This window comes from Hemibagrus wyckioides, unplaced genomic scaffold (genome assembly GCF_019097595.1).
Source record: "Hemibagrus wyckioides isolate EC202008001 unplaced genomic scaffold, SWU_Hwy_1.0 Contig40, whole genome shotgun sequence".
NCBI classification, from domain to species: Eukaryota; Metazoa; Chordata; class Actinopteri; order Siluriformes; family Bagridae; genus Hemibagrus; species Hemibagrus wyckioides.
This window is the reverse complement of record NW_026690803.1, coordinates 54076-72734: the sequence shown is the minus strand read 5'-3', so window position 1 is coordinate 72734 and position 18659 is coordinate 54076. Positions and strand designations below refer to the sequence as shown.

Genomic DNA, 18659 nt, shown 5'->3' with positions numbered 1-18659 from the left:
GTTAGCAGCAGATCCTTTAAAGGAGAAGTTCACTTCCAGAACAAAAATCTACTGATAATTTCCTCACCCCCTGGTCATCCAAGATGTTCATGTCTTTCTTTCTTCATTAAAGAAATGATGTTTTTTAAGAAAACATTTCAGATTTTTCTCCATATAGTGACCTTCAATGGTGTCCTGGAGTTTGACCTTCCAAAATGCAGTTTAAATGCAGCTTGAAAGAGTAGTGTTTACGTTAGGTTAATATCTATGCATTGAAAATATAGTCAGTGAATGTTTTTTGGGGATTAATTGCAGCTCAGCCTCTTTCCTGTCCAGGCCTATACAGTGTTTCTATATTAATATTAAAAGCCATTTTGAATTGGATTCATTATTGGGGTTTGGAACTTAACTGTTTAATGTTAACTGCTTACATGATGTCATGAGGTCATGTGACCAACTGGCATCATGTAGAATTCTGAATTCTGTTCAGAACATCACCTGACGACGTACATAGCAACCATCCTCAGACCACCTTTAGCTATCGACAGAGAAACAGTGCCCCTTGTGTAGCAGCGATTTAACACCATTTAGCAGTATTTTTACAGCATTTAGCAGCGGTTTCACTGAGTTTAGCAGTATTTTACAGCGTTTAGCAGTATTCCACCACTTTTAACTGTTTTATACTGTTTTATGGCTGCACTGTTTGTGAAAGATCTTCACCCTGAAGTATCAGAGGTGATACTTTCTAATAGATTTAGACCTGCAGGACACGTCCAATCTGTCCACATTTGCAGGGACAGGAAGACCGGCTCTCCTCTCGGATACGCGTACGTCAACTTTCGCTATCGAGATGACGGTAAAACAAACCTTTTCTTTTTTCTACACTGTTTCTTACCTGTTTTTGCAGCAGATTTAAGGCTACATGTGTGACTTCTGTAGTATTTTATAGTTTAACTATATGGATATGGTCATGTTTTAAATGGTACTAAAAAGATATGAAAAGATATTTGGATGAGTTATATATAGACTATAATAGACTTTAATTAAAAATGAATGGTTTATTTCTGTTCCCTCAGCTGAGAGAGCCATTGACATGTTCAGTTTTGAACTCCTCCTGGGGAGACCCATGCGTGTCATGTGGTCTAACTGGGAACCCACCGCCAAGCCCATCAAGGGAGGGAACATATTCATCAGGAACCTTGATTGGTCCATTGACTGCACCTCCCTGTTTGACACTTTCTCTGTGTTCGGGAGGATCGTGTCATGCAAGGTTCGAGCTTTGAGCTGTTATATATGAATATATATATCTGAATAGCTGAATATCTGTGTTTCATGATTAGTGTGTTGTTGTGTGTTGACACGCTGTGTTTCTCCTGCAGGTTGTGGAATCAAAAGGTTATGGGTACGTTCAGTACGAGTCAGCGGAGGCGGCGGAACGGCTGAACGGAAAACTCCTGAACGACCGCCAAGTGTAAGTCACATGTAAATTAGTGTCTTTTTACCAGCCAGGGTTCAAATGTCAGGATTTTTTACATTCTTTTTTAAACTAATTGCATTGAACTCTTTATATTGTCGAAACAGAGATTTGTTTGGTCTTATGAGGGTATTTCAGTCAACATCTGGTGGTAATTTTTCTGTCGAGGACATAACTTTTAACAGCAGGGTTTAGATTCTAAGTGCAGCTTCTCTGTTGTGTTACAGCACCATCGAGTACTTCAGGTCTTGGGAGGAGCCCAAGGTGGAGGTGTGCAGGGCCGAGGAGCCCAAGGTGGAGGCGCGCAGGGCCGAGGAGCCCAAGGTGGAGGCACACAAGGCTGAGGAGCCCAAGGTCGAGGCACGCAAATTTATCAAGAAGATTGACCACACCATCCACAGAAAGTGCCTGCGTAGAGCCCCACCATTACTGTACAACGTACCACCAAAACTGCGCCAACCAGTGCTGCCTCCCTGGTTCAAAAGGAGCACCCTTAAGACACCTTGCACAAAGGACACTGTCCAAAGCACCAAGGCATCTGCCTCAGAGGACATCAGCCAGATTGTCTACACTGCTGCCTCACAGATGGTCCAAGCCGCTGGATCCCCTGCCCCAGTAAACAATGTGGAAGCTGTTGAAACTGCTGGCCCAGAGAACTCTGAGGAATCTGTTGAGACAGCTGCCTCAGAGGGATCTGTGGAAGCAGTGAAGACAGTGGCCTCAGATGACAGGGTGGAAGCAGTAGAAGCAACTGCACCAGTGGAAGCTACTGAGACAGCTGCCCCAGAGGAAACTCTGGAAGCTGTCTCAGAAATCAGAGTTCCGGCTCCACTTCAGGTCCAAAACACAACAAAAAGCACCCACACACAACAATAACAATATTCTGCATGCTTAATATTACATGCTAAAGATAGTGTATGAAGGATTATGGTACTAATCTAATTGTGTGATTATTATATTGTGTAGTAATATTATTATTATTATTATTATTATTATTATTATTATTATTATTATTATTATTATTATTAATAATAATAATAATAATAATAATAATAATAATAATAATAATAATAATAATAATAATATCCTGTGTTCCCAGGATGTACCTAAATTTCCACCACCCCAGAAGAGGCTGACGATCTATATGTTAGAGTTAGCAGATTTAGATGACCAGATCACGATGGCCTGTGAATTTCACACACACACACACACACACACATCCGGCTCGTATACACTCCTGCTCTCCAGCTTAGCATTTTATTCCACTTTTATCATCACATGTCCACTGAAAACATCTACAAACTCCTGCTTTCAACTGCATTTGTTTTTAGTACTTGATATCAGTTCATAGAGAGTCTGAGCCCCACCACCCATGCTACCTGATCAGATGCCTCTGTTTCTGTTCTCTCTCGCTCTTTCACACACCTCACACACTTTCTCTCTCTCTTTGCAGATGATTACTTGCTTCCACTGGTAGCAGATGATGCAAAACAAATCACTCTGATGCTTGTGCAAGGAGAAAACAATTTCAAGATCATGAACATGATTAGTGATCCCGAGCACTTGCAAGCCAAGGTAAGTGTACACACACACACACACACACACACATACACACACACACACACAGTCAAGAAATATACATTCAAGCAACATGGCAAGTGTTTCATATCAGATTCGTAAATATCTTTAACATGTTAGCTTTGGTCATTTGGAAAACAAAGCCCCACCCACTACTCCCTCAGTCCTCATGTGTGTGTGTGTGTGTGTGTGTACGTTTGTAGGTGGATAAAATGGACACCTTACTGCGGGCAAGAGAAGCTGGTGTCAAGCTGGTGAGGATCTTTAATTAAAATTTCTGATATTGATTCATATTTAAATGGATCATTACAAAGGCGGACAGACAGACAGATACTAGTGAGTATAGATGGTGACATAATGAAGTTAGTGCCTCCACAGGAGCAGTCTGACACTTTCACGGTTGGCAAAAGGCAAGCTGTCAAGAACAAAGACAACAAATCACCTAAATTTATTGTAACTGCAGGTATAAATGAACTGCAACACTCAGGGTTTCATAAGATCATACCTTGTTCATGGGTACTATAGCCATCCTCACTTCTGATGCTGTGAGTGGATGGAGAAATGGCTTTGAAAAACCCATCAATCTCACTATTCCTATTGTGGAGAGGCTGTTTTTTGTGATGCAGGACATCACAGTATCCACAGAACCACTCATCAGGAAGACACTCTCTGCACCTACGGAGGAAATCCAAAATTAAGTAATGAATTTGTTGTTAACTGAAAGACTTTAAGTTTTTGTTTTATCGGCATCATAGTCAACAACAAATCCGAAATGTCCCCACACCACAGATTTGACTAATATCTCCTGCCATTAGCACTTCTTAAGCCAGCATTTTCAGAAGCTCTACGCAAAGTATTATTTAGAGTCATGACATACCGAGTCTCTCCATTGTATTTACTATTAATTCACAAGTATGACCCTTGCTGAGTTTGTTCTCGATTCTGCCCTGTGGTTTTGTGTCCTTGTACCGTTTCTGCACTGACTGTCTTTGCTAAATTTTTTGATTACTCTGCCTGTTTATTTTGACTCAGATTTTTGCCTACTGATGTGGATTTAATAAACTACCACTTATGGATTCTACACCTTCTGCCTGTAGGAGTTCATCACAATTAGATAGATAGACACAGTTTTCCACACGTTCAGACAAAGCTTTCATGTCGAAACATGGGTGCAGATTCCATAGAAAGAAATTACATATTTTTGTGTCTTCATTGGTAGGAGTTTAAAATTCAATTCAACTTTTTTCTGCAAAAAAGCAGAAAAACATCACAAATTTTGACATTTGACATTTTTGGCCACAACAATCACAAAAAAACTTTGTGAAGGCCTGAAAGAACTGAATATTTAAGTGACATGTAAGTTGACATCTGTAAACAGGATGCATTTGACCATAGGGTCAGATTTTGGACAAGCCTGACCTCAGTAGACGTGTTATTTAATAAAGTAACAATAATGACCAATATTTCATTTCAAATTGTTTATTTCATTTATTCAGCAAATGAGTTTATGCTAAGATTTAAAGCTGAAGATGATTGAGTTTTTGTTATTAAGATTGTTTTAGATTTCTGACAAAACTAGCATGCTACTGGTCAATTAGAGAAATTATTCTCAGATTTTTAAAGACATCATTTGAAGAATATTTCCTGAAGCCTTAGCAATCCTGAGCAGCAGGTAAGTAAAACATTGCCAGTGAGATTGTGTCTGGATGAAGCAGAGCAGTTAATGCTAGAATCCCTGCAACAGCAGGAGCTTTGTTCTTTATGTAACTTACATTTACATCTTGATCCTCTTAATAGAAAGAAATTTTCACTCTGTGGTGTTAATTTGTTGTTGTCTTTTTGAAAATTTTCCTCACAGACTTTCTTTCATGAATATAAACCCCCATTAATTCCTATTATTACTATTCTATATTTAAGGTATAATTAATACCTTAAATATTTTTATTTAGATTTTTTTCTAATCTAACTTTTTAGAATGTTAGATTTATTAGATTATAAGATTCAAACACTCTTAAGTCATAAATAAATAAATGTACACAAAAGGTTCTTTTTAAATTTTAATTAAAATGCCAATCATAATATGAAATTATTATTGGAGGGTGTGGGGCTTATTCATTCCTTTTTCCTGATCTTTTTTATTGTTTTTTTTCTTAATCTTGCTGATGTTTTTGCATGATTGCAAAATATCATCTTCAGGGTTTCCTAAAAGAGAAGTGCAGGAGAAAATGACGTCTGTCCACAGCTGGATGTTGCACTTCCACATCAGATCCGGATGGGGCTCCAACTTCTGGCTTGGTGTCTGTATCACAGACGTTATTTCATCTGTTCTCCCTGATCACAGGTGGTGTTGCTGTCTATCTAGCAATAGCCTCTTGTGGAAATTTGGGGCAGAAGTGTAATGCCTACCTCAGGAACGAAGTTCTTCATTAGGCAGGGAGGCAACATGGGCTGGCAGAGTTTCTGAGGAATATAAAACTGCATCCTCTGCATTCTCTGACAAGCAAGGAAACCATAACCTCATTCATGGAGCCGAACCCCCCAGAGCGGCCATTCTCTATCATCACCTTTATGTTTTTGATTATTCCAAATTGCACAAAGAACAAGCGCGGACCCTCATAACCCAGGTTCTCATCCACGTTCTTAATGTAGAGATTCAGACCCTGGAGCAGAAGAGGCAGAGTTAGCATTCCTTTTGTGTGTGTGTGTACACATGTGTTTACCTGCTCAGTCTTCTGACTGAGCCCAGTCTGCCTCTCTACACTTGTCTGCCCCTCTACACTTGTCTCACTTTGCAGTTGTTTAACAGTTTTTCATTTAGCTGCTTGATGGCCATCTCCGCTGCCTCCACCTACTCATCCTGGGTGTCGTCCAGCACAGTGCCATGCGTGTGTCCATCTAGTGAGATAAAAATCACTGAAAAGAAGTTGGACTACTGATCGGAAGGTTGTGAGTTCAAATCCCAGGTCCATGAAGCTGCTACTCATGAACCCCTGAGGAAGGCCCTTAACCTTCAATTTCTCAGTTGTCTAAAATGAGATAAAATGTTGCTCTGGATAAGGGCATCTGCCAAATGCCAGAAATGTAAATGAAAATATCTGAAACCTCCCTCTTCTCTCCTCACAATAATCTCGTGTCACAATATTCAAAACTCGTGTCACTAAGACCTATCGTAAACATCCATCCATCCATTTTCTAAACCTGCTTTATTCTTAATTGGGGTCACGGGGATCTGCTGGAGCCTATCTTAGCACACATTGAAAGGCAGGGGTAGACCCTGGACAGGTCACCAGTCCATCGCAGGGCCACATATAGACAGACAACCACACACACTCACACCTACTGTATGAGGATTTAAGAATTGCCTAATTACTCCTATTTAGAATTACCAGTCAGCCTATTGTACATGTGATTAGACTGTCATTGGTCTAGGAGTATGATTCTCGCTTCATTGCGAGAGGTCCCAGGCTCAGATCCCGGATGAGCCCCCAATTTCATGTTACACCCCGTCTAGGGTAAAGGCGCAACAAGAAAGAGTCGATGACACAGGACAGTGTGGAAAAAAGGCATTAAAGTGGCATTTTAATGAAAACCTAGGGGTTTAGAGTACTACGGGGGAGTGTAGCTTCGGAAGCCGGCAAGGCCAAAATAACAAACAAAAACCCCACAACCGTCCAGGATCTAAATACCCTGCTTCACAAAACAAAAATAAATATAAAAGACAAGTTCCTTCCCTAACTCCCTATCCAAAACAATCAATGAAGGATCCAATAAAGAAAATGGCATAAGTCTTCCTACATTCCCAATATCCCTTGTAGAACTATGTACAGTATTAAGAACAATTTTACAACAGGGAAATCCAGAGTCAAGGCCTGAAAACAGGCAGCAGGCCGTACTATAAAGAGTTGAGCTAATCACATTAGCAAACAGTCGGTTCCTTACCCTCAAACATTCAAACAAACACACGCTGTCTTAGCATATACCTAGATAGCTATTAGACAAGGCAGGGCAAATACAGAAAGGCAGCACAGGACAGAGCAAACACAGCAAGTGAGCACAAGGCTGAAGGCAGGAAGTGATGAAGGAGTCTTCTTATAGGTTGCATGGAGACTGGGGGAACGAATTAGGCTTCTTCCTAGACAGAAGACACAAACAACTTCCCAAACAAAAGAAAACACAGAAGTAATACCAAACAGGACATTATTGGGAGGAAACCAGAGTAAACCCACACAAGCACAGGGAGAACATGCAAACTCCACACAGAATGACCCCTGGATCTTCTTGTAGTGAGAAAACAGTGCTAACCACTAGGCCACCGTACTGCCCCCAGTGTAATTTTAAAACCTTTTTTTTAGTGTTTTTTTACTTTAATTTGAGACTTGAGTACATTTTGGATGGATTCCTCTTTTAGTAAAGATTTTGACATTAACTATAATTTTTAAAGTCTACTTTAAATTATAGTTTTTTAAACTTTTTTTTTTAACTATACTTTTTAAAAAAAAATACGTTCTGACCACATCCTACATATTCCTCAGACTTTACCACTGTATCTGCTGATGCTGATTGGACACTGCAAGGCTCCCAGGCTGAGACTCGCCCAAAGTGACATCATCACCCAGGGTCACGTTTGGCACATGTGTCTGCTGTTGAGACACGGTGCCATTATGCAGGTGCAGCCTGTAGATCTCCCAGTGCTACTGTAAATACACAAAGAACATCAACTGTCAAAATACACTCGTTGTGTGTAGTACCCTATACTACAAATGGGTAGGGTTTCTCTTTGCTCTCAAAACAGCCTTCCATGGTAGATTCTGTTCCATGTTGATGTGACTGCATCATGTAATTCCTGCAGGTCCTTCAGGTGCATGCTGTGAATCTCCTGTTCTACTACATCCAAGTCCACATTCTACTGGATTCAGATCTGGTGACTAAAGACCAATAAAGAACCCTGAACTCATTGCCATGCTCATGAAACCAGTTTGAGACAACTTTAACTTTCTGAGGCTGTGGCATTTAAGCAGCCCAGCAGGCCCAATGTGCCATAAAAACATTTCCCACACCGTTGCACCACCTCCACCAGCCTGAACTGTTGTAAATAGTAGATTATAGAAATGATTTTAAACCTCTCTTTTCTCTCTTGAAGTGAACATGATTGCATGTAGCCAGTTCACCTGATTGCATGTTTTGGGGAGCAGGGAGGAGGAAGAAACTGACACAAACATGATCATGTAGATCATGTAGAATGGGATTACATTTTTTTATGTGCTACAGAAATTTGGTTTTGGCAACACATTCATTTCATGGATTAAAATTTTATATTCCTTCCCAGTCTCCTCAGTTTGGACAAATGGAGTATCTTCCTCTTATTTCCCCTTGAAACGCGGCACAAGACAGGGCTGCCCACTTTCACCTTTGCTTTTTGCATTGGTAATTGAACCCTTAGCAATTGCCATTCATACTGAACAATTGGGAGAGCTGGTACAGTTCACAAAATCTCAGAATGATTTTGCTCGCTGGTCAGCTCTCCCCATTTCTCTGGCTGGTTGTTTAAACTCAGTAAAGATGAACATTATGCCTAGATTTCTGTATTTATTTCAGTGTGCTCCAATTTTTATATCTAAAACTTTCTTTAAGACTTTAAAACAACACATCTCATCTTTTATTTGGAACAAATGACCAGCCAGAATCCCCAGGGAAATACTTTAAAAACCAAATTGCCCTTCAAAATTTCTTATTTTACAACTGGGCGACAAATATACAATCTACACTGTTCTGGTTTCAGAGTCATTTCGGACTCTGTGATTGGGTCCCAGATTGAGTCAGTACTGAAGAGGGTTCTTGCTCCCCAGTCTCACCATCCTGACCAGCTGCACTACTGTGTGGTCCTCTTACTGCCATCTCACGTTTTCCTAACAGTAATTCCATTGTCCGGCAATTATTTCTACAGTTGTCAATGATATCTACATTGAAAATATTTTTCCTAGCTTTTCTAACACAAAAATTCCCCCTTCTGTTCATGTTTTTAGATATTTTCAGTTCCAAAACTTTGTAAAAAAGTCATTTCCCAACTTTTCGAATCTTCCACAAAAATCCCATCTAGATCAAATTCTTGAAGTACCTTTAGATAAAATCAAAGTATTGTCTACTCTATACAGGCTGATCTCCTCTATTTCTACATTTAAAATGTTTAAGGTAAGGCTTAACCCTTGTATTTACCTCCCATTTATTATAAACTTATTCTCTCCGCATGCCAAATTGACCAGGTCACCATTTTTTTTTGTTTTGTTTTTTTGAAAGTTTGCATTTCCTTACCACTCTTAATAATTATCCACAACACTTCTTTTTTTCTTTCACACAGATTTTGTTTTACATTATGCGTTATTTTTATTTTAGATTATGCATTATTAAAAACAAACTGGTCCATCTGTGGTGAAAAACACTGGTAGCTGTGGTTGCTAGAACTTTCCAAAAATTATTGTTACTGTTTATATATATATACAGTATATCACTCATGGGATCAATAAAGTCTATCTATCTATCTATCTATCTATCTATCTATCTATCTATCTATCTATCTATCTATCTATCTATCTATCGTGTTTCTAGTCTCTTGTATCATTATTCTTTTATTATTATAAAAGTTCAATAAACAGGTTCCGCAAAAGAAAAAAAAACAGAAAATGACTGAAATAAAGGAATGAAAGTTACATAGTATTATTGGAATCTCCTTCAGTATATGTTAAACATTCTCCTTACAGAAAGTTTCAGCATTACAGTAGTTCTATGTATTCAGTATTTCTTTACATCACTGCATTTAAAAAGTATAAATTTTAATGTCAATACTGCACATAATTCTCAAATAAAAGTCTATCCAGCTGTTATGCAGAAGTCTGTAATAATGTTTCTCTTAAGTGTTTTAATTAAAATCTATAGTTTGGTGTGATTTATACACATGGGTTTGTACATCATGACTATTGGACGCTTTATTATGTCCATTTTATGATGAAACAGCAAAAGAATTTGAAAATCATTTGTCATTTTCTGATCATGATAAATATCAACACAACTAGACTGAAATATACAGGTAAGATATCTACTGGTTTCCTGTCAGGGTTGTGGACTGTTTTCTGGCCACTAGAGACCCCCACTGCCTTTTTGTTGGTTTCCAGTCTCTGTCATTATGTCTAATAGGTGTCACCTGTGCTTTGTTTAGGTTTGTGTATTTAAGTCACAGGGACCTTCAAAGATGATGAAAATACTCAGATCTTTTGTCTCAGCAGAATCTTGCCTCTTAGGTCTACAAGGGTTTTTTTTTGCTATGACTGTTAATGATGTTTTAGAAAAATCTCAAGTGTGATCAGTGGAAATCACATGTACCTAAGCTATAATTTTAGCACCACAGATAATTAACTTTCTTTAATTAACTTACCTACTTAAATGTGTTATTCCAAAACCTTATGAAAACCTGTTTATGAGTTCAATCCATTTTAGAGTATGACTGTAACGTTATAAAATGAGTGAAAAATCAAGGGGTCTGTTTACTTTCTGAATGCACTGTACCTTTTCATTATAATGGTAAGACAGTCACTGACAGCTGCAGAATGCTCAATAATCCTCCAACATCCAATCACCATTTAAAACTTGACACTCGAGGCCACAACACAATGATGGGCATCAAATTCCACCGAGTCTGAACAATGCATCAGGCAGAAAAGTCACTGTTTATTCCACATGCCATTTATGATACAGATGAGTTTAACAGGAAGATAAAGAAATTAGTTCATTCATTCATTCATGAAATACTGATACACTCTGTACTTAAAAAAATCACATAAGAATTTGTTTGCATTTTGCACCATGACACTGATAGTCCAATTGACAACCATTGATATATTTTAATACTTTTCAGGTAAAAGTTCTGATATCTGATCTAAAAATTAGAAATTAGCAATTAGGATCATTAGTATCATATTTGTCTTCAGAGTAATTAACTGATCATTTTTTGAATATGACCAATATCCTGACTTTAGACATAACAATTAAGTCACATGTATATATGTAAATGTATTAGTGTACATGTCTGCTTTGTTCATTGCACTAAAACAACCATTTGATGAAACGCGATGAAATGAAATGGATATGATTTTATACATTTTTTTTATTATATTACTTTCATGCAAATGTCACAGTACTCTGAACACCTATAGTGCTAAAGGCAGCTACAAGCTATTCATCCATTCATCAACTAATGTTTAGCTTGATTTATCACCAGTCTTCTATCATGTCTTCTTTTACATTTAGTTCAATCTACAAGCAACAACAACAACACTTTATTCACCTTTAGAGTTTAAGATACTGGGAACTCTTTATATACAATTCTCCTGATGTGAAGGAAAACTCACACGAACCAGTGAGTTAAATGCTTAGCTAGCCAGGCTGCAAATATAAACATGCAAAATAATAAGACACAGACTGCACAACATTTCAGTCACAACCTTACAAGGAGCATATTCTCGGCAGCTACTAATGAACTAATAGAGGTGTAGATGACATTTATAGGTACTGATATTCATACCTCTGGAGGAAACAAGGCACTGCTCATCATCTGGCCGGTTGTAACCCCTAATAACACAGTGGGATGTTTGTACATAGCAGGGACTGGGAGGAGGAATGAAGAGAAATGTGAAACAGTTACAAAACATATACTTATAAGTTACACTCATACAGTATGTGAAAAACTATACTTTTTGTTATGGTGTTTTTTGGAGAATTTATTTAATTTCAGAATAAGGGTGTAACCTATCAAAAAAACAAGGAAACAAACAGTTTTGAATACTTTCTACAATATATCAATGTCCCATTTCATATACATACACTATATTGCCAAAAGTATTCGCTCACCCATCCAAATAATCAGAATCAGGTGTTCCAATCACTTCCACGGCCACAGGTGTATAAAATCAAGCACCTAGGCATGCAGACTGTTTTTACAAACATTTGTGAAAGAATGGGTCGCTCTCAGGAGCTCAGTGAATTCCAGCGTGGAACTGTGATAGGATGCCACCTGTGCAACAAATCCAGTCGTGAAATTTCCTCGCTCCTAAATATTCCACAGTCAACTGTCAACTGTATTATAAGAACGTGGAAGTGTTTGGGAACGACAGCAACTCAGCCACGAAGTGGTAGGCCACGTAAACTGACGGAGCGGGGTCAGCGGATGCTGAGGCGCATAGTGTGAAGAGGTTGCCAACTTTCTGCAGAGTCAATCGCTACAGACCTCCAAACTTCATGTGGCCTTCAGATTAGCTCAAGAACAGTGTGCAGAGAGCTTCATGGAATGGGTTTCCATGGCCGAGCAGCTGCATCCAAGCCATACATCACCAAGTGCAATGCAAAGCGTTGGATGCAGTGGTGTAAAGCATGCCGCCACTGGACTCTAGAGCAGTGCAGACGCGTTCTCTGGAGTGACGAATCACGCTTCTCCATCTGGCAATCTGATGGACGAGTCTGGGTTTGGCGGTTGCCAGGAGAACGGTACTTGTCTGTCTGCATTGTGCCAAGTGTAAAGTTTGGTGGAGGGGGGATTATGGTGTGGGGTTGTTTTTCAGGAGCTGGGCTTGGCCCCTTAGTTCCAGTGAAAGGAACTCTGAATGCTTCAGCATACCAAGACATTTTGGACAATTCCATGCTCCCAACTTTGTGGGAACAGTTTGGAGCTGGCCCCTTCCTCTTCCAACATGACTGTGCACCAGTGCACAAAGCAAGGTCCATAAAGACATGGATGACAGAGTCTGGTGTGGATGAACTTGACTGGCCTGCACAGAGTCCTGACCTCAACCCGATAGAACACCCTTGGGATGAATTAGAGCGGAGACTGAGAGCCAGGCCTTCTCGTCCAACATCAGTGTGTGACCTCACAAATGCGCTTCTGGAAGAATGGTCAAAAATTCCCATAAACACACTCCTAAACTTTGTGGACAGCCTTCCCAGAAGAGTTGAAGCTGTTATAGCTGCAAAGGGTGGACCGATGTCATATTGAACCCTATGGATTAGGAATGGGATGTCACTTAAGTTCATATGCGAGTCAAGGCAGGTGAGCGAATACTTTTGGCAATATAGTGTATTTTTTTTATAGTGTATAAGCAAGATTGGATGCTTCCCAGATGGGGAGAGTAAACATGTGATTTGTGCAGAGTTCTTTTCACATTTCTCTTTTCTCTCTTCTGTCTTCACAGTAACCTTTGTACTCATTCACTCTAACACTAATTTAGGGACACAAATAGCAGAGACCATGGATATGACAAAGCAAGCCTATTATGTCAAACCATAATAAAACAATTCACCTTGAAGAAGCCTGTTTGAAGTTACATTACCCTCCATTAGAATTTAGCTTGCATTTAGAAGGATGTACTGTTATGGCTAGCTCAGCAGTGAAAGACCTGGGCGTAATATTAGACAGCAACTTGTCCTTTGAAAATCATATTTCCACTATTACTAAAACAGCCTTCCACCTTAGAAATATTGTCAAGCTTAGGAACATTTTGTCTGTATCTGATGCAGAAAAGCTAGTTCATGCATTCATGACCTCCAGACTGGACTATTGTAATGCATTACTAGGTGGTTGTCCTGCATCTTCAATAAACAAGTTTGAAGAATGCAGCCACCAGAGTTCTTACCAGATCAAGAAAATATGATCATAAAACCCCAATATTATTATCCCTGCACTGGCTACCTGTTAAGTCTAGAATTGATTACAAACTAGTACTACTTACATACAAGGCTCTAAATGGTTTAGCTCCCACGTATCTAACCAGTCTTCTGACATGCTACAATCCACCACGCTCTTCAAGATCACAAAACTCTGGACTTCTGGTAGTTCCCAGAATATTAAAGTCTACAAAAGAAGGTAGAGCGTTTCGTATTCAGCTCCCAAATTTTGGAGTAGTCTTCCTGACAGTGTTTGGGACTCAGACACATTCTCCCAATTTAAAAGTAGATTAAAGACATATCTCTTTAGCCTGGCATACACATAACACACCCAATAACCTTGTACTCCAGTACATCTGATCAAATGCACATTATCATCTAGTCCTGCTAATATTACGAATGCTAATTCCTTTCCACCTGTTCCTTTTTTTACCCATCCCGAGGCATCTGGAGATTGTGCCAGCTCCAGTAGACAGAGGCCAACCCTGCGAGGATCCTGAGGCATCCAGAGATGGACCAACCTCAGCTGGATTCTGCTTCGTGAGGATTTGGGTATATCAAAGCAACGCTGCCAGCCCTATGTGGACTTTGAGGACGACAACAACCTCCTAATTAATACACACTAACATTCTACATCACACTGTAGACTGTACATAACTGCAGAAAGGACATTGTTCATATCACACTCTTCGGTGATTAGAATAATTTATAATCACACTCTCCGGTGTCACCCAAATGAGGATGGGTTCCCTTTAGAGTCTGGTTCCTCCCAAGGTTTCTTCCTCATACCATCTAAGGGAGTTTTTCCTTGCCACATGTCTCCACAGTCTTACTCACTAGGGATGATTTTGTCTAACATCTAGGACTTTTTACACTATGTTTTTTGTTTCTTATGTTCTGTAAATCTGCTTTGAGACAATGTTCATTGTTAAAAGTGCTATACAAAAAAAAATGAATTGAATTGAACTGAATAGAACATGAACGCAGCCAGTCCATGATTTGTACCACTCAAAGGACACATTCATGAAGATTATGAAGAAGGGAAGCATCTTCCCTTCTAGCTGGTCACCAGATTTCCATGTAAGCCAGTCCTTTGCATGCAATTTTTTGACTTTGGCTCCCAGACAGTGTGGTGTAAATATATAATGGCCTTTTTTCTTGTCAAATAAGGATGTGGAGACACACTGGTGGATCAGAGAAATATAATATCTGCATTGTATTATTTATTTATTTGATCTGTTTTGAAGTAGTATTATAACAAGCAATAAATTATAGAACCATTAATTGAAATAATTATTCATCCCTTACTTGTGAATCAAGCATGTGACTTAAATACACAAACCTAAACAAAGCACAGGTGACACCTATTAGACATAATGACAGACTGGAAACCAACAAAAAGGCAGTGGGGGTCTCTAGTGGCCAGAAAACAGTCCACAACCCTGACAGGAAACCAGTAGATATCTTACCTGTATATTTCAGTCTAGTTGTGTTGATATTTATCATGATCAGAAAATGACAAATGATTTTCAAAGTCTTTTGCTGTTTCATCATAAAATGGACATAATAAAGCGTCCAATAGTCATGATGTACAAACCCATGTGTATAAATCACACCAAAATATAGATTTTAATTAAAACGCTTAAGAGAAACATTATTACAGACTTCTGCATAACAGCTGGATAGACTTTTATTTGAGAATTATGTGCAGTATTGACATTAAAATTTATACTTTTTAAATGCAGTGATGTAAAGAAATACTGAATACATAGAACTACTGTAATGCTGAAACTTTCTGTAAGGAGAATGTTTAACATATACTGAAGGAGATTCCAATAACACTATGTAACTTTCATTCCTTTATTTCAGTCATTTTCTGTTTTTTTTTTTCTTTTGCTGAACCTGTTTATTGAACTTTTATAATAATAAAAGGATAATGATACAAGAGAATAGAAACACGATAGATAGATAGATAGATAGATAGATAGATAGATAGATAGATAGATAGATAGATAGATAGATAGATAGATAGATAGATAGATAGATAGATTTTATTGATCCCATGAGTGATATACTGTATATATATATATAAACAGTAACAATCATTTTTGGAAAGTTCTAGCAACCACAGCTACCAGTGTTTTTCACCACAGATGGACCAGTTTGTTTTTAATAATGCATAATCTAAAATAAAAATAACGCATAATGTAAAACAAAATCTGTGTGGAAGAAAAAAAGAAGTGTTGTGGATAATTATTAAGAGTTGTAAGGAAATGCAAACTTGGTGTCTATATGACCACAGCATCTCTCTGACAGCTTTTCCTCCATATTTAGAGCTGATGCTGCTTTGAACTCTGAAGTTTCTTCCTCATGGTGCGTTAGTTCCTAAGTCTCATCTATGAACTAATCACTTGATCACCTTTGTGAATTAACTTGAACATGTACAATTAAAATCATATCTTGAGCTTCACTTGTTATCAGTTTATTTGACATTACAACAACACCAGATCATTAGTTATACAGATTTAACAGGTTTAGACTGTTGGCTAGAAAGTATTTGCTTGTGAGAGGAAAACAGTGTAATTACTTCTGAACACCAAGGTTCCAGCTGAGGGAGAATTTCTACAGTGTAATTATATGAGAAATAAATGAGAAATGCTTATGATGTGTTATAAAAAAAAAAAAAGAAGACACTTGAGACAAGAGTATTGAACAAATAAATAATTTATTAACTATTTAGAACTATTTACAAGCAATGATGAACTATAAACTTATTACAGATAATATATTTATACCACAATGAAATGCCTGAATCTAATTGAAATAAGGTGTGCATAATTTTAAAATATTTTAGTACGATTCCTTACCTAGCATTATTTTAGCAGCATTTATTATATGTTAAGATTAATATTAATTATTTCCATAATAAAAGTGCATTCACAGGGATGTGTATGCCAGACATAATCAGAGACTATGAATGAATTTAAAAACTGATTATCATTTAATAAAGTGTTGTGACAATTTTTTATGAAATGCTTATTTAACATTAATGTTTAATAAATAAAACATTGCTATCATTGGCAAATCGCTGTGGTATAAATATCTTAATAATCTCTAAACTTGCTGGTGGGGGTGTTTAGGGGGTTTAGAAGGGGAAGAGAAGGGGAAGGTTTGGGGGGTGGGAGTACACTACATTTGTATAACTTAAAAAAATCTTAATCTTAAAAATGTAATATTTACATATTTACAGCAATGCATAATTTAACACCAAATTTAACACCAATAAACACCAAACACCAAAACAACAGAACAATAAAAAAACAACATTAATAATCTAAAAATTCTAAACATTTAACAAAATCAAAATACATATGAAAAATACAAAAACCAGCAGACATTTTATTTTAACTAGATGCCATGACTACTTCCATGATGCCACAGTTATATCATTAAAATGGTTTACATTTATAGATTATACTAGGGATAAGACTAATGCTGAAATCTAGGGGTGAAATACTTACCACACATACTTACCACAGATACATACCTTACATCATGAAAACGAGGTGATGAATATGAGGTGAAGACTGAGCTTTTTAAAGTTACATCTCACTCACATAAAACCTTACAAACCTACTGGGGACTAGGACATCCCTCCCGATGAAATCCACATCCCCATCAGGTTCCACACGCTGCCGTCTACTCAGAGGGGCTTCTTGATAGCCAACCTCTTCGTCCCGCCTCCTCCTTATGCCCCGGCGTCGGAAAGGAGTCATCATTGTGGCAGGAACATAGCCCCTATCATCCACAATGTTGTTGAGGCTGATTTCATAATAAGGCAGCAAATGATATCTTGTCAAGGGTAAGGTCCTGACAAGGGATGGGGTCCTGAGAGGGGATGGTCTCCTCACAGGGGATGGGCTCCTCACAGGGGGTGGGATCCTGACAGGGGATGGGCTCCTGACAGGGGATGGGCTCCTCACAGGGGGTGGGATCCTGACAGGGGGTGGGGTCCTCACAGGGGGTGGGGTCCTCACAGGGGTGGGGTCCTCACAGGGGATGGGCTCCTCACAGGGGGTGGGGTCCTCACAGGGGGTGGGGTCCTGGGAGGGGATGGTCTCCTCACAGGGGGTGGGGTCCTGACAGGGGGTGGGGTCCTCACAGGGAATGGATTTCTCACAGGGGATGGGGTCGTGAGATGGGATGGGCTCCTCACAGGGGGTGGGCTCCTGACAGGGGATGGGGTCCTGACAGGGGGTGGGGTCCATATAGGAGAGAGGCCTCTCATCGGTGGGGATGGACTTCTATCAATGGACGGGTTCCTCGTCGAAACCTCATATTCACCACCATCTCCAGCTTCATTCTGCTGAGCAGGCCGGCTGTCATCGTCCTCGTAATCGCTGAGCTCTCTGTTGTAGTTGAGCTCATCTTGCGGAAACACAAACGTCTCCCTCCGACTCCCTGTGTCAAAGAAGATGAACAGACAATGCAACACATCTATTAACATCTCATAAAAGAAAGCAGAAACCCTCATTTTAATAGCACTGTGTATGTTTTATAAAGCAGCAAAGCCTCACTATCAAAACAAGAAGTATTTACACACGTTATATTACTGTAATCTTCCTGTAAAAGTGCATTAAAAACTCAGTATTTACATTTAAGCTGCATTTATAGGTGTTATACAGGGCTCTTCCAGTATCACGGCTTCACTGTTAGTCACACTGGGCATTTATTTCAATGCTTAAAAATATCGTGTCTCCTCTCAAAAATTCGCTCTTTATCATAAATTACACTACTCCTAACTATTTTATTCACGACAGCTAGAAACAAAGCCTTGCTGAACAGAACTGAAACAAACAGCTTGATATTTTTGCCTAAGCTGCACTCTACATTGCCACACTAGCTCCATTTATTTGTACCGATT

The 18659-nt window shown here is 38.8% G+C and overlaps 1 protein-coding gene across 1 annotated transcript; it reads left to right on the top strand.

The window, feature by feature from the left end:
* Positions 1-669: 669 nt before the first annotated feature.
* LOC131350582 (polyadenylate-binding protein 1A-like) lies at positions 670-1454 on the top strand. Its single transcript, XM_058385521.1, has 3 exons — positions 670-835; positions 1056-1249; positions 1359-1454. The coding sequence occupies exons 1-3, from the start codon at positions 670-672 to the stop codon at positions 1452-1454; spliced, it is 456 nt and encodes a 151-aa protein (XP_058241504.1).
* Positions 1455-18659: the final 17205 nt, after the last annotated feature.